Source organism: Terrapene carolina, unplaced genomic scaffold (genome assembly GCF_002925995.2).
Source record: "Terrapene carolina triunguis isolate 2854851 unplaced genomic scaffold, T_m_triunguis-2.0 Scaffold374, whole genome shotgun sequence".
NCBI lineage: Eukaryota > Metazoa > Chordata > Testudines > Emydidae > Terrapene > Terrapene triunguis.
This window is the reverse complement of record NW_020664725.1, coordinates 1,219,077-1,239,806: the sequence shown is the minus strand read 5'-3', so window position 1 is coordinate 1,239,806 and position 20,730 is coordinate 1,219,077. Positions and strand designations below refer to the sequence as shown.

Genomic DNA, 20,730 nt, shown 5'->3' with positions numbered 1-20,730 from the left:
ATGTTTCAGAGCATTTGCAGAAAGCAAAGCCTGTATTTAACCAAGTGTTGTCCTTGGAAACCTGAGGTTAGGAATATGCTCATCCAATCAGGGGTTAGATATAGACCCCGTGACTCCTTCGTCCCATCAGAATTTTGACTCTTGAATACTCATAATGAAAATGCTCTCAATCGACAAACAGAGAATTATTTCCTGGATCTGTGGTGAATAAATAATACATTTATAGACGATACATGGCCTGACAAACTAAATTCAGACTAAATCATTCATCCAGTGGTTTGCCTACTTCTCATTCACTCCAGGGACAGGGAAGGTGGGGGGGACTGTATCTTCAATACTTTCCCAGAGGCTAGAATCATAAGTCCGATATTCATCTTGAGTGTCTTTTCCCTTCCAGTTCCTTTCCCGGGTGGTGTATAAAGAGATTCAAGGATGGTGTGGCTGCTACACAAGAAAAAGAGGGTATGTGCTTCTAAAATCCCAAGTTTGCCGTGTATTTCTATGACTGTTCTCAGATCTCCTGTAACACTGGCAGAGAAGCCCCCACTTCCAGCGGTGTGTCCTGACCTGGCAAAATATGCAGGTATGGTACATGCTGAGTGCACATAGGAGTTTTAGATATAAAGTAGGTGCCATTGAAAAGGGAAACATACTGTACTTGGGTAATTTACCTCTACTGCTGCATTCCCTGCATTTAGAATGGGAAGCACCCCAAATGCTGCTATAAATGTTTTGTCTTTATCCAGTCTTTGATGGAACCCCCTGTGCAATGAATGCCTCCCCACCCCCTATCCTATCCCCCAAGCATGCCCAAAGGGACACCTAGAGCCTGGGCCACAGAAGAACCCAGGGAGAGTTATGACTGTTCTAATGACCCAAGAGTTCTACCTCCAGCCCTGCAAAACCCTATTAATGTGTTCTAAATGAATTGTCCTTGTGTGTCTTCTTAGCTCTTCTGTGGCACTAACACATGCAGTAGTGTTGGATGGGAAATAGTTTGTATTGTGAGTATCTCTGGTATTTTGCTGCTGCGGCTAATTCCATCTGCGATTTATCCTGATTTTTTTCTTTCTTGGCATTTGTGGGGTAAACATGAAGGTGTCTGTTCCGTGGCTAACTAAAGAAGAGCAGAGACCCAAGGCACAGTAGTCATACAACAGACTTCTAAGGGAGCAGCTTCCAAAGACAGGGTCCAATATCTCCATCTCCAGTGCCTGACTGTGACAGCGGCACATGCTGTGCTCTGGGTCATATTGCAGAGTAGTGGGGCTAACTGACCAGAATACTATCTTGAAATGTCCAAACACACTCTGATCTGGACACCAAATTTTTAGTCCTAGAGTATAAGGCCAGAAAGGACCATCAGGTCATCTTGTCTGACCACCAACTAGTGTGTTAAACTAACAAACTACAAGTGGCAAAGTACATAGCCCCACTGCTCCTGTAACCTTGCCAGTGAATCTGATGATAAAAATATAAATGTAATGATGTACCAATCAAAGTAATTTCCAAGCCTGTGTAAAATGAAGGTAATAATCATGTGTCTGAATCAGTATTGTCATAAAAATACTCTTGTCCTGGAGTCAAAACAAATTGACGAGATTGTAGACTGCATTTCTCAGAGGCCATCTTTGCTCTTGAACTGACAATCCCAGGGCAGCTTGTGGTGGTGTAGGGCTGCGCTTTGCCAAGGGGTGTTCCTGCCATGCTCTCAGGAGCCTGGTACACTATATCTTGATTATGTTTACAGGTAAACAGCTTTTTTGGTAGCCATGTTCTGGGCCCCTGTGTTACGGTAAGTCTGGCCCAAGTCTCCTCCTCAGCCCTCGTGCAGGGTAATAAGACTCCTGCTTTCATGTCTCGGCTACCTTGTCACAAAGGGCCCAGTTCTAGCTTCTCCAACCTGCACGAGCTCCCTTTGGAGTGATGGGAGTGACATGTGCCCGTCTGCCGGCTGTGAGCGGCTCTGGCTTTGGGAATGTGCCACTCTGCGCTTGCTGGGTCCACCAAAGGGTGGCAAACCTGCTTCCTTTATGTTGGTCAGTCAGGGTGATGCTTCAGGCTCTGTTTAGAGCCCTTTGGTCCAGTCTGATCCCTTGGGAAGGGAATATGGTGGGCTCAGCCAGCTAATGGCAGCTGGACCTCAATTTATATCTGGCTGGTTCTGCCTTCTTGAGAGAGTCTCCTCAATAGCAGCCTGGAAAAGTAGGGCTATAGCCAGAGTGCCTCTTGCTGCATTTATGAGACAAGGTTCCCTTTCTTTGGGGCTTGTGAGGCTGGGAGAACTGGGCCAGAAAGCTGTGGGTTCAAGTCTCTCTGCAGTGTGATTCTGGCTCATCCTCAGGGCCGTGGGCATTGCAACACCTAACTTTTAGGCACCTAGAAACCCCTGGAACAAAAACAGGATCCACAAAGCCTGAGTTAGGTGCTAGTTTCCCTATGCAATGAATGGGGTGGGGGGAGGCGCCTAAGAATGGGACCAACAAAAGCCAGCCTCTCCTCCTCTGGATCTGGCCCGACAGTAACATCCCGTCCGCCAGCCTTTGGTGGCTGGGCTAGGAAGTTGGAACAGTCAGTTCTGTCCCCAAATTCCCTCTCAGCAGAAGGTTCTAATGTCTAAAGCTGAGGCCCATGTGGTCACTGAGGGCTGCCTCGCTGTCTGCATAATCACTGCAATGCTGGTGTCTCCTTAGGTTGGGACCCCCAGCCTCTGGAAGGTGCTGCAGCCACCTCAGCCCCTGGGTGGTCCTTGCGTGTCCCTCTTGGGTTGTTTCTTAGACTCTCACCATTTAGTTCCCCACTGGAATCAAATTAACAGCTGTGAGCTGCTGTCTGGGACACGCACTAGGCTCTTGCGTTAGCAGGAACCAAAATGGGGGTGGTATCTCTGCTGCCTTCTCTACCTGCTTGCTCCTGTTTCTCCTTCGGCTCTTTCCCTTGCACAAGGACTCCGTGGCTCTAAAACTCGGCAGGTGAGGTGAGCTGGGTGAGGGGCAGGATGTAAGTCCTAGTGACTTGGCTTTGGATTCTGGCACACTGCAGTTCTTGAACAATCTCCATCGGAGCAAAGTTCCATCTATCCCTGACTGGATCTGAGCACCTGGGAAGCGGTGGCTATTCAGGTTAAAAAGTGCTTCGGAAGCGTATTGAATGTAATTAAACTCATGAAAAGAAACTGTTCCTTGGCAGGCGCCTGCCTGGCCACGCTCCGTGGGCTGTGCTCTAATGGTGGTTCTTGTTCTCGCAGATTTAAAGAATTTTGACCTGACTCCCTGTGACCAGAGGCAGCGGAGTGCAACAGTGACGGGCTTTGCTGGCAGACCCCACCTTTGGATGCTCTGTTTAAAGTGGGAGGAATTTATGGAGGCAAAATGAACTGGGAAGATGAGTAGTTCTCTAAAACCCAACCACCACGGACTCTAATCATTGGCAGCAGCTTTATCCAGGGCGATGGTGCAGAGAAGCTGGTGTATTCTGGCCCATGACTGTCTTGTGAGGCATAACTGGGGCCTCTGTCTCTTACCCACTGCCTCTGCTCCTCTTCCATTATTCCTTTTATTATTAAAATGGTGCTAAACCTGTGTTGTAATGGAGCTTCTCTTTGTCCTGGGAGTGGCGGGAAATGTTCCCAAGGTCGCTGGGCCCCAGGAGCTGCAGAGACTGGCTTCCTTCTGTGCGATGTGCTAGAGCTTCTGGCCCTTGCCTTGTCGAGATCAGCAGTTCTGTCTCGGCACCAGCTGGTTCTCAAACGAATGACAATCCTCAGGTTTGAGCCCCACTTCTGGCTTTTCAGATGCCTCTATCGTCATTCGTTTGCAACATTGATTAACATGCTCAGCAACTGAGCTGAAAACGTGCCAGTTCCTGTGGCTGGATTCTTTCTCATTCTGGACAGTTTAACACAGTAGGTACTAATAAATGGATAGTGATTAGCTATCAAACAGATATTGCGAGCAAGAATTTTGTTTTTGGGAACAAGACAAAGGGTTGTTTTTGGGAACAAGACAAAGGGTTGTGTCAATGCTTTTGGCTCTCTGAGGTCATAATACAGAGTAGTGCTAGACACTAGAACGCTGCCATTTGGACTGAAAAAAAGACCCGTTTAGTTTAGTCCAGGAATCCCGCTTCTAGATTTTTCTGATAAACACAAACTAAGTTTTATTCTGTGCTTTGCTGTTTCCAGAACCACTCTTTTTACATTAGAAGGAAGCAGCATCTTTCATAATGGTCCCGGTTTATAATTTTAAAACCTTGTATGATGGTTTGTAGTTCAGAAACTGTGAGTGAGATGATGATCTCATCCGGCCTCTGCAAAGTGAACTAGATTCCTATCATTTGAAAGATCTTAATCTACATCTGCAGGCCACTGACAGTTGTTTTAAGAGTAACTTTGATAATGTTTGTAAGGACATTCTGGCTGGGTTGTTACACCATGCTTATCACTGTTCTATTCAAGTGCCAAACATCCCTGTGAGGGGAGGCGGGGAAAAGATTCTCTCTCCTACAGCCTCTGTATGTCCAGAAGCAGCTAACTAATATATTCCTCCTCTTTCTTAAAGTGTCTTTAGGAGCATTGGTGTAGATTGACACATATTTGGGGAGGTCAATTCCAGCCAGGCCAACGGGGCCGTGCATGGGGGGTAAATTCCACACCTGCCCCAAGCTTGCAGTTTGGGGTGCAACACTCCCATGTCCCCCTAAACTACACCATGTCTAGGGGACATTGTGCTAGAAAGAGAGATGCAAGGGGAAGAGGAGAGTGGTGGTAGGGGAGGGAAGAGACCCATTTAAATCCAATATGCCAATCTGTGCCAGCTAAGTACTTAAGTACAGGGCTTCTATATCTTAACAATTTAACACCCATCTAATTCTCAGCCTTCCAAAAAACAATGAAAAACCGGTAAGTTGTCTTCATGACCAATAGCCTATCAAATCGTCTTTTATCAATCCACCCACCATCTCCAGTAGTGCTGGGTGCATCACTCGCTCTGAAGAGCCAGATCCTTGCTGCCAATGTTTTAGTCTAACCAGCTGGGCGTAACATTCGTTCTTAATGAGTAAGGCAGAGCAGGACAAGCTCCTCGTTGGTTCTGATTCTTTCCCCGCCTCACTTTAGCAGTTTTATAAGAGCAAAGCGATAGGTCCTTGTTCCTTGATTGTGTAAAGAAAAGGGATAAAGTCCTCTCCAAATGCCCTCAGTGCTGCTCCGGGAGAATTAGTCTCTCAAAAAGCCATCCACTTGTAAGCAGATACATCCCTACTCCTGTGCTGGGAAAGCAAGAGAGGCTCCTGTTAGGTACATCTACACTGTAAAGAACAATCCGCGGCATAGAGTGTCAGGGCCTGGGGCAACAGTGCAGATGTTCCCACTCCGGCTCTGAAATGTGGCAAGGGAAGAGGGTCTTGTAGCTCGGGCTCCAACTCAACTGGCACCCACTTACGCTGCTGTTTTAGCCCCGCAGTCTGAGCACCGCGAACCCAAGTCAATAGATCCAGGCTCTGGGACTCTGAACCGGCGGGGGTTCTTTGCAGTGTAGACATAGTATAGCAAAAGGGTGACACATGGAAGCGCAGGCAGAAATCCAGTCATTCAGGAACCAAACATAAATCACAGTGCAAGCATGGAACTGCCTTCAGCAGAAGAACTAGCTGAGCATGCTGGGAAGAGATGGAACGTTATTATCTGGCAGTTGCCTCCCGTGGGCCAGGGTTCGATCCACAGAGGGACTTCGCTGCTTAATGAGGCAGCAGGGCACCCTGGCACTGACCTACCCTCTGCTCAGCTGCTGCTAGCCCCTGTAGGCACTTTTGTTTCTGGGGGGGGGCTTGCACAAAACTGCTCAAATTTTGATGCCACTGAGCTACTTAGGTCCTAGTTCAGGCCTAAGCCCTGGTGGGATTCTCAGACTAGGCGTTCCCCTGCCTATCCCAGCTGTGGGGTCCAATCCATGAAGCCTTGTCAGCACACCTAACCTGTACAACAGGCACTTTGGGGCTCTGTGTCCGTCTGTCCAATCATACCCACTAACCCTCTGGTCAGGGCGCTCATCTGGACTGTGGCAGACCCAAATCCCTGCTCTACCTGTTAGGGAGCAGGGACTGGAACGCAGGTCTCCCATATTGCAGAAGTGCTCCAACCACTGGGCTACAGGATATTCTGCGATGGGGTCTCAACTCTGTAAATGATCCTTACATTCAGCGATCGACCTGGACTCCTCAGCACTGCTCAGGGGCTGACAATCGCTGCTGGCAGGCGTCCTCTTCCTGCAGGAGTCAGGCTACTTCTGGGGCCAGGATCTCCCCGCTCCACAAAGGGGTGCAGGGCTCAGGTGCAGATTATAACAACTCTGCTAAAAACCCAACTCCGGATCTCCTGCCCCAGCGCTCAGCCATGCGCCCAGCAGGCAGGCAGCCCTGAGTGAGCACGTGGAGCCTGGTCTAGCTAGGAGCTGTAGGGTTCACGCTGCCCGGCTGGGGAGGGAATTTTCCCACAAAACCCTGTACGCTGGGCGCTCTCCTGAGGAGTGAAAGCACCAAGCTGAGGGATGTTGCTGCCAGGCACAGTTGCTGCCAGTTCTCAGGGGGACCCTGCATGCAGGCCTGGGACTCACCAGCCCCCCTACACCAGTCCTGCCCTTACAGTGACTGGCTCCAGCTCCTCCAAAATGGCTTCTCCCCTCTCCCAGCACTCCCAGGGGCGGCATCTCACATCCTGCTGGTCACCCTAGTTCTTCTTCCAGGGCTTTGACTTGTCAATCATGTGAGTGTACCCTCCCCCCCCGCCTCCAGACATGGCCCCTCCTCTGAGCAGGCGGCTGGTGGCCATCCAGGCATGCGGCCATCCTCCCCCGAGCTCCAGGGGCCGTCCCTCGACATTGTGGCTCTCCTCGCTCCCTCGGGGCTGCTCACAGTCTCTGAATCTGCCCTTGGCTGCCTTCCTCCCAGGGACAGGGTGTGTCTCTCTGCACTAGCAGTGCACAGAGCCAGGGGCCAAGCTGAGCTCCCTGGAGATACGGATATATAATTGATATCAATTGGACCAGGGACTCTCTGCATCCCAGGCAAGTGCCCTAACCTGGGGCAAGTGCCCTTCTCTGTCTGGCCACATCGGTATTGAATTATACGCGGTGGGATAGTGTCAAGCCCCTCAAATCTAATGGAAACCAGATGGGTTTCCGAGGGAAAGCAGAGTGGGGAGCTGCCTAAACTAGCCAAGAGGAAATGCCAAGGTGAGGGGTGATTTAGGCACCTCAAAGGGAGTTAGGCACCTCCCTCTGCCTGGGATTCACAGCTGTGAACCCTGCTGCTCTTTCCGATAGGAGCCTAAACCAGGTCAGACAACTAGAGCATGCCCCCTGTCCCGCGTTCAGCCCGTAGCCTGGCGGTCAGGACGCTCACCTGGGCTGTGCGTTTTCAGCTCCTCACTCGGCCTGATGTGGAGCAGGACCTTGGGTCTCCCCTATCCCCGCAGAGTGCCCTGCTCAGCAGGCAATCGTCCCTTTCCCTAGCGCACTGAGTATTTATACAAAGTGGAACCACTTCAACAAGAGCCCTCCCCCCCAACAGCCTGGGGAGCAGGGCACTCAGCTGGGATATAGGGGACCCAAGCTCACGTCGCTGCTCCACATCAAGCAGAGCGGGGATTCAGACCTGGGTTTCCTGTCCCAGCCTGACCCTGGGCTGTTAGGTACTGTGGGCCCTAGAGACCTACATTCCTGACTGTCTTTTGTGCAGTGCCAGCGCAGGAAACATGCTCTGAACATACCTACCAGACCAGGCCCTGTAGGAGAGCGAGGCTGAGAAATGCCTGGTTTGAGAATCCCACCGGCGGTGAACTAGGGTTCTGAGCAGCTCGGTGGTTCTGCATATGCCCGTGATGAAAATGTGGGCACCTAGTGCCCCTTGTCAGCCTAAATGTGGGCACCCCCAGGCTAGGCAGCAGCTGTGCAAGGATTTTGAGGTTCTCAACGGTGTCTAAATCCCCAATTTAGGTGCCGAGAGTGGCAGTTAGACATCTAAGGGCATGTGTGGAGCTAGCCCTAAGACTTTCACAAGCAATCCTTCAGAAGGGTCTGGTGCTCAGAGGTGGGTGCTGGACCCTTTCTGGCCATTGGGCCCTTTAAGTTGGGGCCCTCACAGGGATGGTAAAAGGCACCTCTCTCCCCCGGACCTACCTCCTGGCCAAATTCCAGGGTCCAGCTGGAAAAGGAAAAAGAAAAAAAAAGCTGGAAACAGGTATCACTAGGAAATGTTAGGCAACCTTAATATACGGGCCACTGCTGCTTCTTCCTTTGTGCAGAATCTTAGAACCATAGAACTGGAAGGGACCTCGAGAGGTCTTCTAGTCCAGTCCCCTGCACTCATGGCAGGACTATCTAGACATCCCTGGCAGGTGTTGGTCTAACCCGCTCTTAAATATCTCCAGGGATGGAGATTCCACAATCTCCCTAGGCCAGCGGTTCTCAAACTGTGAGTCAGGGACCCCACAGCCCTGGACACAAGGAACGCGAAGGACCTCAGAGCCGGTGAGTCCTGTTCACAGGGGGGCAGTCGCGTGGGGAGTAGCCTGCCCTGCTTCTAACTGATGCCAAGCTCTGAAAGGTCCCACTGCTTGTCTACGTTCAGCGAAAGGACTCCACTGGCCCCTTGGCAGAGGTGCTGCTTGGCAGCACACACCAGAGTGGTGCACGGTGCTGGCTGCAGCAGGTTTCTGGCAGCGAATACTACACAGTCTCAGGCTTGGGCATCTGCATTTCACCTAACACCTGCCGCTCTGCTGAGTGTTTGGGAGCTTGCCCTGCTGCTGCCCGGAGGGCTTCCTGCACAAACTCTGCCAACGCTGACATTTATGGAACTGAGTCATTGGATTATAAATTGGCTGATGTTTGGGGTGCCGGCGACTGTAACTCCTAGCTCTTCCCCGGCCCTTCCCATCCCTGGATCTCAGTGCGCTGAATGTGGGAGGCCAGCGCAGGATGATTGCCTCTAATTCCCCCAGCCTCATCCCCCCGCACCCTCCCAGCCGCAATGAGCTGGATGTCTGGTCTCCCTCTCTGCCCTTCCGAGCTGCCGGGTAAGAAGGCAGTAATGCTATGCAGAGCGTCTCTGAAGTCCCCAGTGATTCCCCAGCCGCAGCAGGCTGAAAGGGCTTGAGATCCCCACCATACTGAGGGTGAAATCGGAAAGTTCCAGGACTCGCCCAAAGTGACACAGTATGTAAGTGTCAGGTCCCAGCACTGAACTCAGCTCTGTCAGCCACAGACTAAGGCCTAACCCAGCCACCACAGGCGAAGTTTAGCCTCCTCTCGCCCTTGCTTTCCCCCCCCGGTAAGAAAAGAGGCCTGGCAGTATCACTGCACAGTGCTTTGTCAGCCGCAGAGCTCCAAACCCAGGCTAAGGGGGAGAAGAATGACTAGCCCTGTGTATAGACAGTCTTCCCAAGCACATAAGCCCTGTCTGCAGTAAGGAAGTTGGCAGTGGTGCAGCTACATGGATGTAGTTAGTTACCCTGCTGCAAATCTCCAGTGTAGACATGCTGCACGGGTGCAATGTGGGGCTTGCACCTGTGTCTTGCACATCACTATGGTACAGGACAAACCTGCACCGGGTATGGCTCACTTCGCCCCAGGGCAGTGCGTCCATCTCTGTGCCCCCACAGCTACACTGGACAGGCTCAGAGCACCACTCAAACCCCGCTCCTGCCACTCGGCCCCAGCAAGGGCTCTTGGCCTCCCAAATCCGTGATGCTTCCCACCCGCTCCGTTTCAGAGCCAGGGAAGTGCAGGTACTGGCTCAGGAATGTTTGAGTCTCTTGTGCCCCTTGTTCTCCCACGGGCTGGGCCCATTTGTTCTCAAACTTTAAAAAAACAAACCTAACTTCCTCTTCAGGGCAGAGGTGTGGCTGGGAACCATCAGCTTGAAAGTAGGAGGCTCAGTGCCAGTGCTACAGCCCGTGGAGGCCTACAGGGACGTGGGCACAGTATGACAAGGATGCCAATTGCAACCCTTTTCATGACTGTGGGAACAGTGTGACCAGCCCGTAAATAGGCTGCAAACGAAAAGTGCAAGAAAGACCAGTGACCCTTTAGAGTTGGGAGGGAGGGAGGTGAAAACAAAGGGGCAAAAAGCACCTGTTGCTCCAACATGCCTGCACCCTGCACCCACTTGACCCTCAGAGGGACATGGACACTGAGCAGTTCCATTGCCACTGGACACAGAGCAACAACCAGCTCGCTTGTGTTGGCTGAGGGGCAGCCAATGGTCAGAACCCAGGCCTCAAGGCCAGCACCAAGTCAGCTCCCATCCTGGCTCTGGTGCTGATTTGCTCAGCTTTCGCCTGTGTAAACTGGTCTAGTTCCACACCCCTACCTTGCAAAGGGGAAGGAGAGTTCATTAGTTGAAAGGCTCTGGACATGTAACATGCACCCCCATTGCTAAGAGTTATTCTGCCATGGTATGCTCCTGGCACTGACGTTCAGCACTTGCTAGCGATGGTGCTGGTGAAGGTAGAACAGCTCGGCAGCTCAGGCTCAGGCTCAGTGCTGGAGCACTTACCTGGGCTGTGATGTCCGGAGAAACACCAGGAGGGAGACCTGCCCCGCGGGCAGCCTTGGGGAAGGAAGCCCATTCGCTAGCTTTAGCGCCCAGAAACCATCCCACACAGGCTGCATTTGGGACACCCGCTGATGAAACGTTATCCTGGGGCTAGTGCTAAGAACAGCCTGGATTAACTGTAAACCAGGTGCCTGCCTCTCAGGGTACTGGGCACCTCCCAAGGAACTTGACTGCTCCATCTCACTGACAACTCCTGTTTGCCACTAGCTCAGAAAACTCATCCAAAGCCTCCAGGAAGCGACAGGCTGGTCCCCTTCCCAATGGAGCCTGAAGGTACTCACAGGGTGGACCCCATCTTCATGGAGAGATGGTCTCATCAAAAAAAAGATATCAAATTAGTTTGACAGGATGAATTTTCCATAAACCCGTGTTAATTTTCATTAATTACATCACCCCTCATTCATTCTTTATTAATCAAGTACCACATTAGCTGCTCCATTACCTTGCCCAGGATCAGGATCAGGGTCAGGCTGACAAGACTTTTTACCCTTTTTTGCCCTTTTTTAAAAATAGGCACATTAGCTTTTTTCCAGTCTTTCGAAACTTCTCTACTGTTCCCAGATTTATTGAAAATTAACATTAACAGTCCAGCCAGCTTCTCAGCCAGCTCTTTTAAAACTCTTGGGTGCAAGTTATCTGGAGCTGCTGATTTAAAAATGCCTAACTTTAGTAGTGTTTGATTACTATCCTCCAGAGATAAAAGCAGAATGGAAAGAATGTTATCCTCATCATAGGATGAGAGTATATCATGTTTTTTCCCAAATATAGAACAGAAATATTTATTGAACACTTCTGCCTTTTCTGCATTGTTATTGAAAATTCTACCATTTCCATCTAGTAATGGACCATACCATTGTCAGGATTCTTTCTGTTCCTAATATATTTTAAAATCTGCTTCTTATTGTCCTTAACTCTGTTGGCCATAGATTTCTCCATGTGTCCCTTGGCTTCCCTTATTTATTTGCTACAATTCATGTCAGCTTCTCCTTTCTTCCATTTTTTACAGCTGCCTTCACTTCCTGACTAAACCAGGTTGTTTTTTTAACCAGCATGGCCTTCTTTCTCAATGGTGGGATTGTGGCTTTTTGGCCATTTAATAAGGTGTTCTCAAATGATTCGCAATTATTGTTCACATTTTTCTGATTAAATTCTACCTCCCAGCTGATCTGGCTCATAACTGTTTTCAGCTTTGTGCAATTGGCCCTATTAAAGTACCAAGTATATATATTACCTTATTCTGCTTGCACATTATAGATGTGATCAAGTCATGATCAGTTGGATCTCAGCTACCATTAATTTTTAGTTCTGTGAGCCATTCCTTTTCATCCATTAGGATAAGGTCTAATAAAGAATTGGCTGGAACACTTTTTGTGTTAGGAAATTGTCATCTATCCTGTTTAGAAATTCCAAAGATGTTTGACTACTGGCAGCATGAGCCCTCCAGCCTATGTCACTCAAATTGAAGCCCCCCATGACCATGTAGTTTTTCCCCTACGTATTGTAGATATGTGCGTAAGGAGCCAATCATCCTGTTCCCTAGTGTGTTTTGTTGGTCTGTAGCAAACAACAACTAATAGCCCATCTTGTGCTTTATCTGTTAGGACATTGATCCATAAGCATTTAAGTTCATCTTCTTCTGAGTTATCAGATACTCGAAAACAGGTAATGCCATTTTTGACAGAGTGCTTCTCCACTGCCCCTTTTGCCCACTCGATCCTTCCTAAATAAGTTATACCCATTGATTTTAACTTTCCAGTCATGCGAATCATCCCACCAGGTTTCAGTAATACCAGCTAGATTGAATTATGTTTATAAATGAGCAATTCCAGTTCCTCTTGTTTACTACCCAGGCATTAATGTGTAGGCAATTAAAGAATTTATTCTTTTCACATCTTTTAGTTCCTTGATTAATTTTGTTCTCAACATCTCGATTTTGTACTGAATGCTCAGAGCGTCCCTCTTTTTACCGTCCCTTTTGCTATTGATTTAACCCTCTCCCGACTACTCTAGCCAGCCTGTCTCCGAGGAGATTGGTCTCCCATCTACTGAGGTGGAGGCCATCCAAACTAGATATCTCCTGCTCCCCATAGAAGATGGAACAACGCTCCACACAACTCAAACCCTCCTCTGCCAAGAGGAACCACTGCCAATGGATCCTTGCCCATCGACTTCAGAAGCCTGTCCAATGTGGTTGGTGCAGGAGACGTTTGCAGTTGGCACAATGGGCGGGAAAGTTCTATACAGACTCCCACAGGTGCCCAGCTGTTCTCTGGGAGCTCATATGCCATGAGGTGAAATTAACTATTTAGTATTATTATTATGTATTATTTGCATTTCAGTAGCACATAGTAGCCCCAGACATGGATCAGCCCCCTATTATGCTGGGGGCTGCCCAAACACAAAACAAAGAGACAGTTCCTGCCCCAAAGAGCTGACAGGGGAAGTATAAGACACGAGACAGCTGAAGGAATCAGACAGATGGCGGAGTACAAGGAAACAATGAGATAATGTTGATCAGCAGGATGGCCAGGGTCTCAGCACACCTGCAGCCAGCCATCACCACGTTTTTTCTAGGCATCATGGCAGAGGAGAGTTCAGAGGAGGGTTTTGAAGGAGGATAATGAGGTAACTGTGAGTAGTCATGGGGAGTGCCCATAGGCACCGACTCCGTGGGTACTCCAGGGCTGGAACACCCATGGAAAAAAATTAGTGGGTGCTTAGCACCCACTGGCAGCTGCCCTCCCCCCCAGTGCCTCCTGCCTGCCATGATCAGCTGTTCCAAGGTGTGCAGGAGGTATTGGGAGGGATGGGGAGGAGCAGGGACAGGGCACACTCGGGGGAGGGGGCAAAACTGGGTGGGAAGAGGTAGGGCAGAGCGGGGGTGGGAAGAGGCGGGGCAGGGGTGGGGTTTGGGGGAAGGGGTGGGGGTGGGGGTGGAACGGGAAGAGGCAGGGCAGGGGTGGGGACTTGGGTAACGGGGAGGGGGGGGGGGGGGGAGGAGCGGGAGGTTGATCACCCTCGGGGCCAGAGGAAGCTTCCCAGACACATGGGGCAGCCGGGGAGAAAGCACAAAGGTGAGCAATGGAGGCTGCGCTGAGGGCCGCTTGGAGAGGAGCATTGACAGCTCGATAGTGGGTGAAAGATGATAGGTGGGTAGGGACTGAAGTGAAGAGAAGAAGCTCATGTTTGATGTGGGAGAAGGGGGAGCCAGTAGGGGGTTGCAAAGAGAAGAGTGACAAAGCAATGGGCTAGGAGAAGGATCTTTGCAGCAGCATTCTGGCTGGAGATGAGTGGGACAAGATTCAGGGCTGACCTGAGAGCCAGCTGATCAGGGCAGTCGCTCAGGGCCCCAAATCAGCATCCACACCTGGGGCACCACATAACTTGGCTGGTCTGGCCTGCCAGTGTTTTTGTTTGGTTTGCTCTGCTGGCCTGATCAGGGAAAGGCACCAAAAATGTTTTCTGCCCTGGGTTGCAATATATCTAGGGCTGGCCCTGATTGCATTGGTTACGGCCAGCGAGCAGGATGTTGCAGTAACTGAGATGCAAGCTGATGAGAGCCTTAGGCCTGGTCTACACTACAAGTTTAGGTCGAATTTAGCAGCGTTAAATCAAATTAAGCCTGGACACGTCCACACAACGAAGCCCTTTTTTTCGACTAAAAGGGCCCTTTAAACCGATTTCTGTACACCACCTCTGACGAGGGGATTAGCGCTGAAATCGGCCTTTCCGAGTCGGATTTGGGGAAGTGTGGATGGAATTCGACGGTATTGGCCTCCGGGAGCTATCCCAGAGTGTTTCATTGTGACCACTCTGGACAGCACTCTCAACTCAGATGCACTGGCCAGGTAGACAGGAAAAGCCCCGCGAAATTTTGAATTTCATTTCCTGTTTGCCCAGCTTGGAGATCCCAGGTGACCACGCAGAGCTCATCAGCATAGGTAACCATGATGGAATCCCAGGAGCTCAAAAGAGCTCCAGCATGGACCAAACGGGAGGTACGGGATCTGCTCGCCATATGGGGAGATGAATCAGTGCTAGCTGAACTCCATAGCAGTAAACGAAATGCCAAAACATTAGAAAAAGTCTCAAAGGGCATGAAGGACAGAGGCCATAACAGGGACGCACAGCAGTGCCGCGTGAAAATGAAGGAGCTAAGGCAAGCCTACCACAAAACCAGAGAGGCAAACGGAAGGTCCGGGGCAGAGCCGCAGACATGCCGCTTCTACGGTGAGCTGCATGCCATGCTAGGGGGTGCAGCCACCACTACCCCAACCCTGTGCTTTGACTCCATCAATGGAGAATCACGCAACACGGAAGAGGTTTTGGGGGATGAGGAAGATGATGATGAAGACAATGAAGATAGCTCCCAGCAAGGAAGCGGAGAAACCGGTTTCCCCAACAGCCAGGATACATTTTTCACCCTGGACCTGGAGGCAGTAAACCTCGAACCCACCCAAGGCGCACTCCCAGACCCTGAGGGTGCACAAGGCACCTCTGGTGAGTGTACCTTTGTAAATATTACACATGGTTTAAAAGCAAGCGTGTTTAATGATTAATGATTAATTTGCCTTGGCATTCGTGGCCAGTGCAGCTACTGGAAAAGTCTGTTAATGTGTATGCGGATGGAGTGGAAATCCTCCAGGGACATCTCCAGAAAGCTCTCCTTGATGTACTCCCAAAGCCTTTGCAAAAGGTTTCTGGGGAGGGCTGCCTTATTCCATCCGCCATGGTAGGACACTTTACCACGCCAGGCCAGTAGCACGTAGTCTGGAATCATTGCATAACAAAGCATGGTAGCGTATGCTCCCTGTGTTTGCTGGCATGCAGACAACATCCATGCCTTATCTCTCTTTGTTATCCTCAGGAGAGTGATATCATTCATGGTCACCCGGTTGAAATGGGGTGATTTTATTAAGGGGACATTCAGAGGTGCCCGTTCCTGCTCGGCTGAACAGAAATATTCCCCGCCGTTAGCCACGCGGTGGGGGGGAGGGGTGAAGTGATCATCCCAGAGAATTGGGTGTGTGTGGGGGGGTTAGTTGGATTTGTGCTGCATGTTAACCCGGAAACCGCAGCCCCTCCTTTTACATTGCAAACCCATTTTAAATGGTCAACCCAACAGCCGCTTGGTATGGGAAATGAGGGCGCTGCTGTTTGAAACCATTCCCACATGTTATGAAGGTTAAAAAAGCCAAAAGACTGTGTCTTACCATGGCTGCCTGCAAGCCGAAATCTGTTGCCTGGCACTGTGTGAGTGATCTCTCACACCAAACCGGCAGGCCCTCAGTATGAGAGGAAAAATGTGACCTTGTAACGAAAGCACATGTGCTGTGTAATGTGAACAGCAAAATTTAACGTGAAAGAGTGTACCCATTGTTCTCTAATATGTGTCTTTTTAACCACCTCTCCCTTTTCCTCCACCAGCTGCAAATGTTTCTCCTTCGCAGAGGCTAGTGAAGATTAGAAGGAGAAAAAGGCGCACTCGGGATGATATGTTCTCGGAGCGCCAGATGTCCTCCCACGCTGACAGAGCACAGCAGAATGCATGGAGGCAGACAATGTCAGAGTGCAGAAAAGCACAATATGAACGAGAGGAGAGATGGCGGGCTGAATCGCGGACTGAAGAGAGCAAGTGGTGGGCTGAAGAGGATAGGTGGCATCAGACTGCTGACAGAAGGCAAGAGTCGATGCTCCGGCTGCTGGAGCATCAAACTGATATGCTCCAGCGTATGGTTGAGCTGCAGGAAAGGCAGCAGGAGCAGAGACCGCCACTACAGCCCCTGTGTAACCAACAGCCCTCCTCCCCAAGTTCCATAGCCTCCTCACCCAGACGCCCAAGAACGCGGTGGGGTGGCCTCCGGCCACCCAGCCACTCCACCCCAGAGGATTGCCCAAGCAACAGAAGGCTGGCCTTCAATAAGTGTTAAAGTTTTAAAGTGCAGTGTGTCCTTGTCCTCCTCCCCCACCCCACCCGGCACTTTCCTCCTCCCCCACCACTCCCGGGCTACCTTGGCAGTTATCCCCCTAGTTGTGTGATGAATCAATAAAGAATGCATGAATGTGAAGTAACAATGACTTTATTGCCTCTGCAAGCGGTGATCGAAGGGGGAAGGGGAGGGTGGTTAGCTCACAGGGAAGTAGAGTGAACTTGGTGGGGGGGGGTTCATCAAGGAGAAAGAAACAGAAGTTTCAAACCGTAGCCTGGCCAGTCACAAAACTGGTTTTCAAAACTTCTCTGATGCGCACCGCGCCCTGCTGTACTCTCCTAACCGCCCTGGTGTCTGGCTGCACGTAATCAGCGGCCAGGCGATGTGCCTCAGCCTCCCACCCCACCATAAATGTCTCCCCCTTACTCTCACAGATATTGTGGAGCGCACAGCAAGCAGTAATAACAGTGGGAATATTGGTTTCGCTGAGGTCTATCCGAGTCAGTAAACTGCGCCAGCGCGCTTTTAAATGTCCAAATGCACATTCTACCACCATTCTGCACTTGCTCAGCCTATAGTTGAACAGGTACTGACTACTGTCCAGGCTGCCTGTGTACGGCTTCATGAGCCATGGCATTAAGGGGTAGGCTGGGTCCCCAAGGATAACTATAGGCATTTCAACATCCCCAACGGTTATTTTCTGGTCGGGGAAGAAAGTCCCTTCCTGCAGCTTTTGAAACAGACCAGAGTTCCTGAAGACACGAGCATCATGTACCTTTCCCGGCCATCCGACATTGATGTTAGTGAAACGTCCCTTGTGGTCCACCAGTGCTTGCAGCAGCATTGAAAAGTACTCTTTTTGGTTTATGTAGTCGCTGGCTTGGTGCTCCGGTGCCAAGATAGGGATATGGGTTCCGTCTATCGCCCCACCAGTTAGGGAATCCCATTGCAGCAAAGCCATCCACTATGACGTGCACATTTCCCAGAGTCACTACCCTTGATAGCAGCAGGTCTTTGATTGTGTTGGCTACTTGGATCACAGCAGCCCCCACAGTAGATTTGCCCACTCCAAATTGATTCCTGACTGACCGGTAGCTGTCTGGCGTTGCAAGCTTCCACAGGGCTATCGCCACTCGCTTCTCAACTGTGAGGACTGCTCTCATCTTGGTATTCTGGCGCTTCAGGGCAGGGGAAAGCAACTCACAAAATTCCATGAAAGTGCCCTTACGCATGCGAAAGTTTCACAGCCACTGGGTATTGTCCCACACCTGTAACACGATGCGGTCCCACCAGTCTGTGCTTGTTTGCTGGGCCCAGAATCGGTGTTCCACGGCATGAACCTGCCCCATTAACACCATGATTTGCACATTGCTGGGGCCCGTACTTTGTGAGAGGTCTATGTCCATGTCCATTTCTTCATCACTCTCGTCGCCATGCTGCAGTCGCCTCCTCGCCTGGTTTTGCCTTGGCAGGTTCTGGCTCTGCATATAGTCCAGGATAATGCACGTGGTGTTCATAGTGCTCATAATTGCTGCGGTGATCTGAGCGGGCTCCATGATCCCAGTGCTATGGCGTCTGGGCTCAAAAAAGCCGCGAAACTATTGTCTGACGGAGGGAGGAAGGGGTGACTGACGACATGGCTTACAGGGAATTAAAATCAACAAAGGTAGCTGTGCATCAGGGAGAAACACAAACAACTGTCACACAGAATGGCCCCCCCAAAGATTGAACTCAAAACCCTGGGTTTAATAAGCTGTTGATTTCATGGACGGAGGGGGCAGCAAATGAATACAGAACAAATCTGGTCCATCTATCTTTTACATCTTAGGCTGGCAGCAGACGGTGCAGCATGACTGATAGCCATCAGCATCTTCTGGGTGCTTGGCAGAAGATGCTGCATTACGATTGCTAGCCATCATCGTCAAGACGGTGCAATAGGACTGCCGGCAGGACTGAGTCTCCAGGAGACAAAACATGTCTGCCCAGGCGCCTCTGACCAAACTCACTGAGGAGTACGACGACGATGGATACCAATCGTAATACACCATCTGCTGCCAAAAGGCAAGGAGCTGATGCTGTATAGCAATGCAGTCCCACGTCTGCCAGTACCCAGTATGCCGATGACGGCTACCAGTCATACTGCACCATCTACTGCCAAAAGGCAATTAGCTGCTGCTGTGTAGCAATGCAGTACCATGTCTGCCCGCACCCAGATGACATATGGTGATGGTGAGCTGAGCTGAGCGGGCTCCATGTTTGCCGTGGTATGTCATCTGCACAGGTAACCCAGGAAAAAAAGCGTGAAACAATTGTCTGCTGTTGCTCTCACAGAGGGGGGGGCCTGATGACATGTACCCAGAATCCCCCGTGACACTGTTTTTGCCTCATCAGACATTGGGATCTCAACCCAGAATTCCAATGGGGGGCGGAGACTGTGGGAACTGTGGGATAGCTACCCACAGTGCAACGCTCCGGAAGTCGATGCTAGCCTCGGTACTGTGGATGCAGTCCACCGACTTAATGCACTTAGAGCATTTTATGTGGGGACACACACAATCGACTGTATAAAAACGATTTCTAAAAAACCGGCTTCTATAAATTCGATCTAATTTCGTAGTGTAGACATACCCTTAGCTGGTGGGTGGATAGGAATGGCCGTATCTTTGGGTGCTGTTGTCCACAGTGACTGAGACAGGAGGTAACCGGGAGGGCTTGGGGGAAGATTAAGAGCTCTCTTTTAGCCATCTTGAGCTTGGGGTGATGGCTAGACATTCACAAGGCAACATCAGAGAGACAGGCAGAGATTTTCATTTGGACAGAAGAAGCCAGGTCTGGAGCAGAGACAGATCTGTGAGCTGACCACATAATGATGGGAGTTGAATTGTTTGCAGATGAGATTACCCAGCAATCAGGTCTGCCTGGCCACAGGCTTTCCTGCACTTGAGCTCAGAGCCTCCACTCAGACAGCTGCAGCGTCAGCCCTAGCCTAAGGAGTTCTAGTCAGAGCTCCCCGGACTGCTCTAGCTCCCCACCTGTAGAACACCCACGTTGGTCCGTAGGTCCTGGAGCCTAGAGCAGGTGCTCTCCTATCCATGGCACAGATGCCCGGGGGCAGAAAGGGCCCAGGTTTGGATCTCACCACAGCCCAACGAAGACAGTTAATGAGCATGTACGTTGTGTCCAGATGTGAAACAGCAACAGATGTGAAATGTCTGAGTAGCAGCTTTAATGTGCTGAAAACAAAACTGCAGCTTGGAGCAAAAAACTCGGATGTGGTCTGTCTGCTGAGCCATGAGGTGTGTGTCCCAGCCTGTTCTCCATCCAGCAAGCACATCAATGAGGAGGTCAGGCTAATTATCCAGGGGATTGTTCCATTGGTATTAAGGCTGCCCGTGCCATGCACTGTGTTTATGTACAGTATAAATCTGAACTCTAATTGACTTCACCTCCTTGGAACGCAAGGCAAGAAGTAACATCTGTGCCTGATGTTATTTTATGAAGTGCTGATTCCATCAGTAAAGAAACAAAATATATGTAGTAAAAGCAAATCCCTGTAAATCCCAGCAGGGCTGCGTCCAGGCCCCACTGAATGGAGCGCTGGCAGAGCAGGCAATCAAGGGCTGACTTCAGGAATTAGCCTGGTGACCACATGGCTCCTTGCATGAAGTGGAGATGTCCAAATGAAGAGAATCTCTGTGAGGTCAACATGACTCGAGTCTTAGCCAAAGAAAGCACCGAAGGAAGCCTCTCTTGCCGTAGAATGTGATTGACTGGAAGAGAGCGCACATACATAAACACATACTGAACCCCCCCTCCCCCAGGGCAGTGTGCCTCTCCCATGGCAAAGCCCAAGCGTTCAGAATCCCTCTGCTCAGTTGCCCTGGCTGCAAAGGAATATTTCAAAAGTGACTCCCATGACCCACGCTGCCTGAGTCTGCGCAAAACCTGAGAGGGGGCAGCTGCCCCGGGTATGACCGACACTGCCTGAGTCTGCACAGCGCCTGGGCCGATCGCCTGGAGAGGGGGCAGCTGCCCCGGGTGTGACCCACGCTGCCTGAGTCTGCGCAGAGCCTGGGCCGATCGCCCTGAGGGGGCAGCTGCCCCGGGTGTGACCCACACTGCCTGAGTCTGCACAGAGCCTGGCCGATCGCCTGGAGAGGGGGCAGCTGCCCCGGGTGTGACCCAC

The 20,730-nt window shown here is 50.7% G+C and overlaps 1 protein-coding gene across 1 annotated transcript in view; it reads left to right on the top strand.

Moving 5' to 3' along the window:
- SLC37A2 (solute carrier family 37 member 2) overlaps positions 1–3,581 on the top strand; it is a 37,334-nt gene extending 33,753 nt beyond the window's left edge. The window contains exons 14-15 of the mRNA XM_024211826.2: positions 398–462; positions 3,248–3,581. Of these exons, the coding sequence (XP_024067594.1) occupies positions 398–462; positions 3,248–3,263 (81 nt within the window). The 3' untranslated portion in view covers positions 3,264–3,581. The remainder of the gene's footprint in view (positions 1–397; positions 463–3,247) is intronic.
- Positions 3,582–20,730: the final 17,149 nt, after the last annotated feature.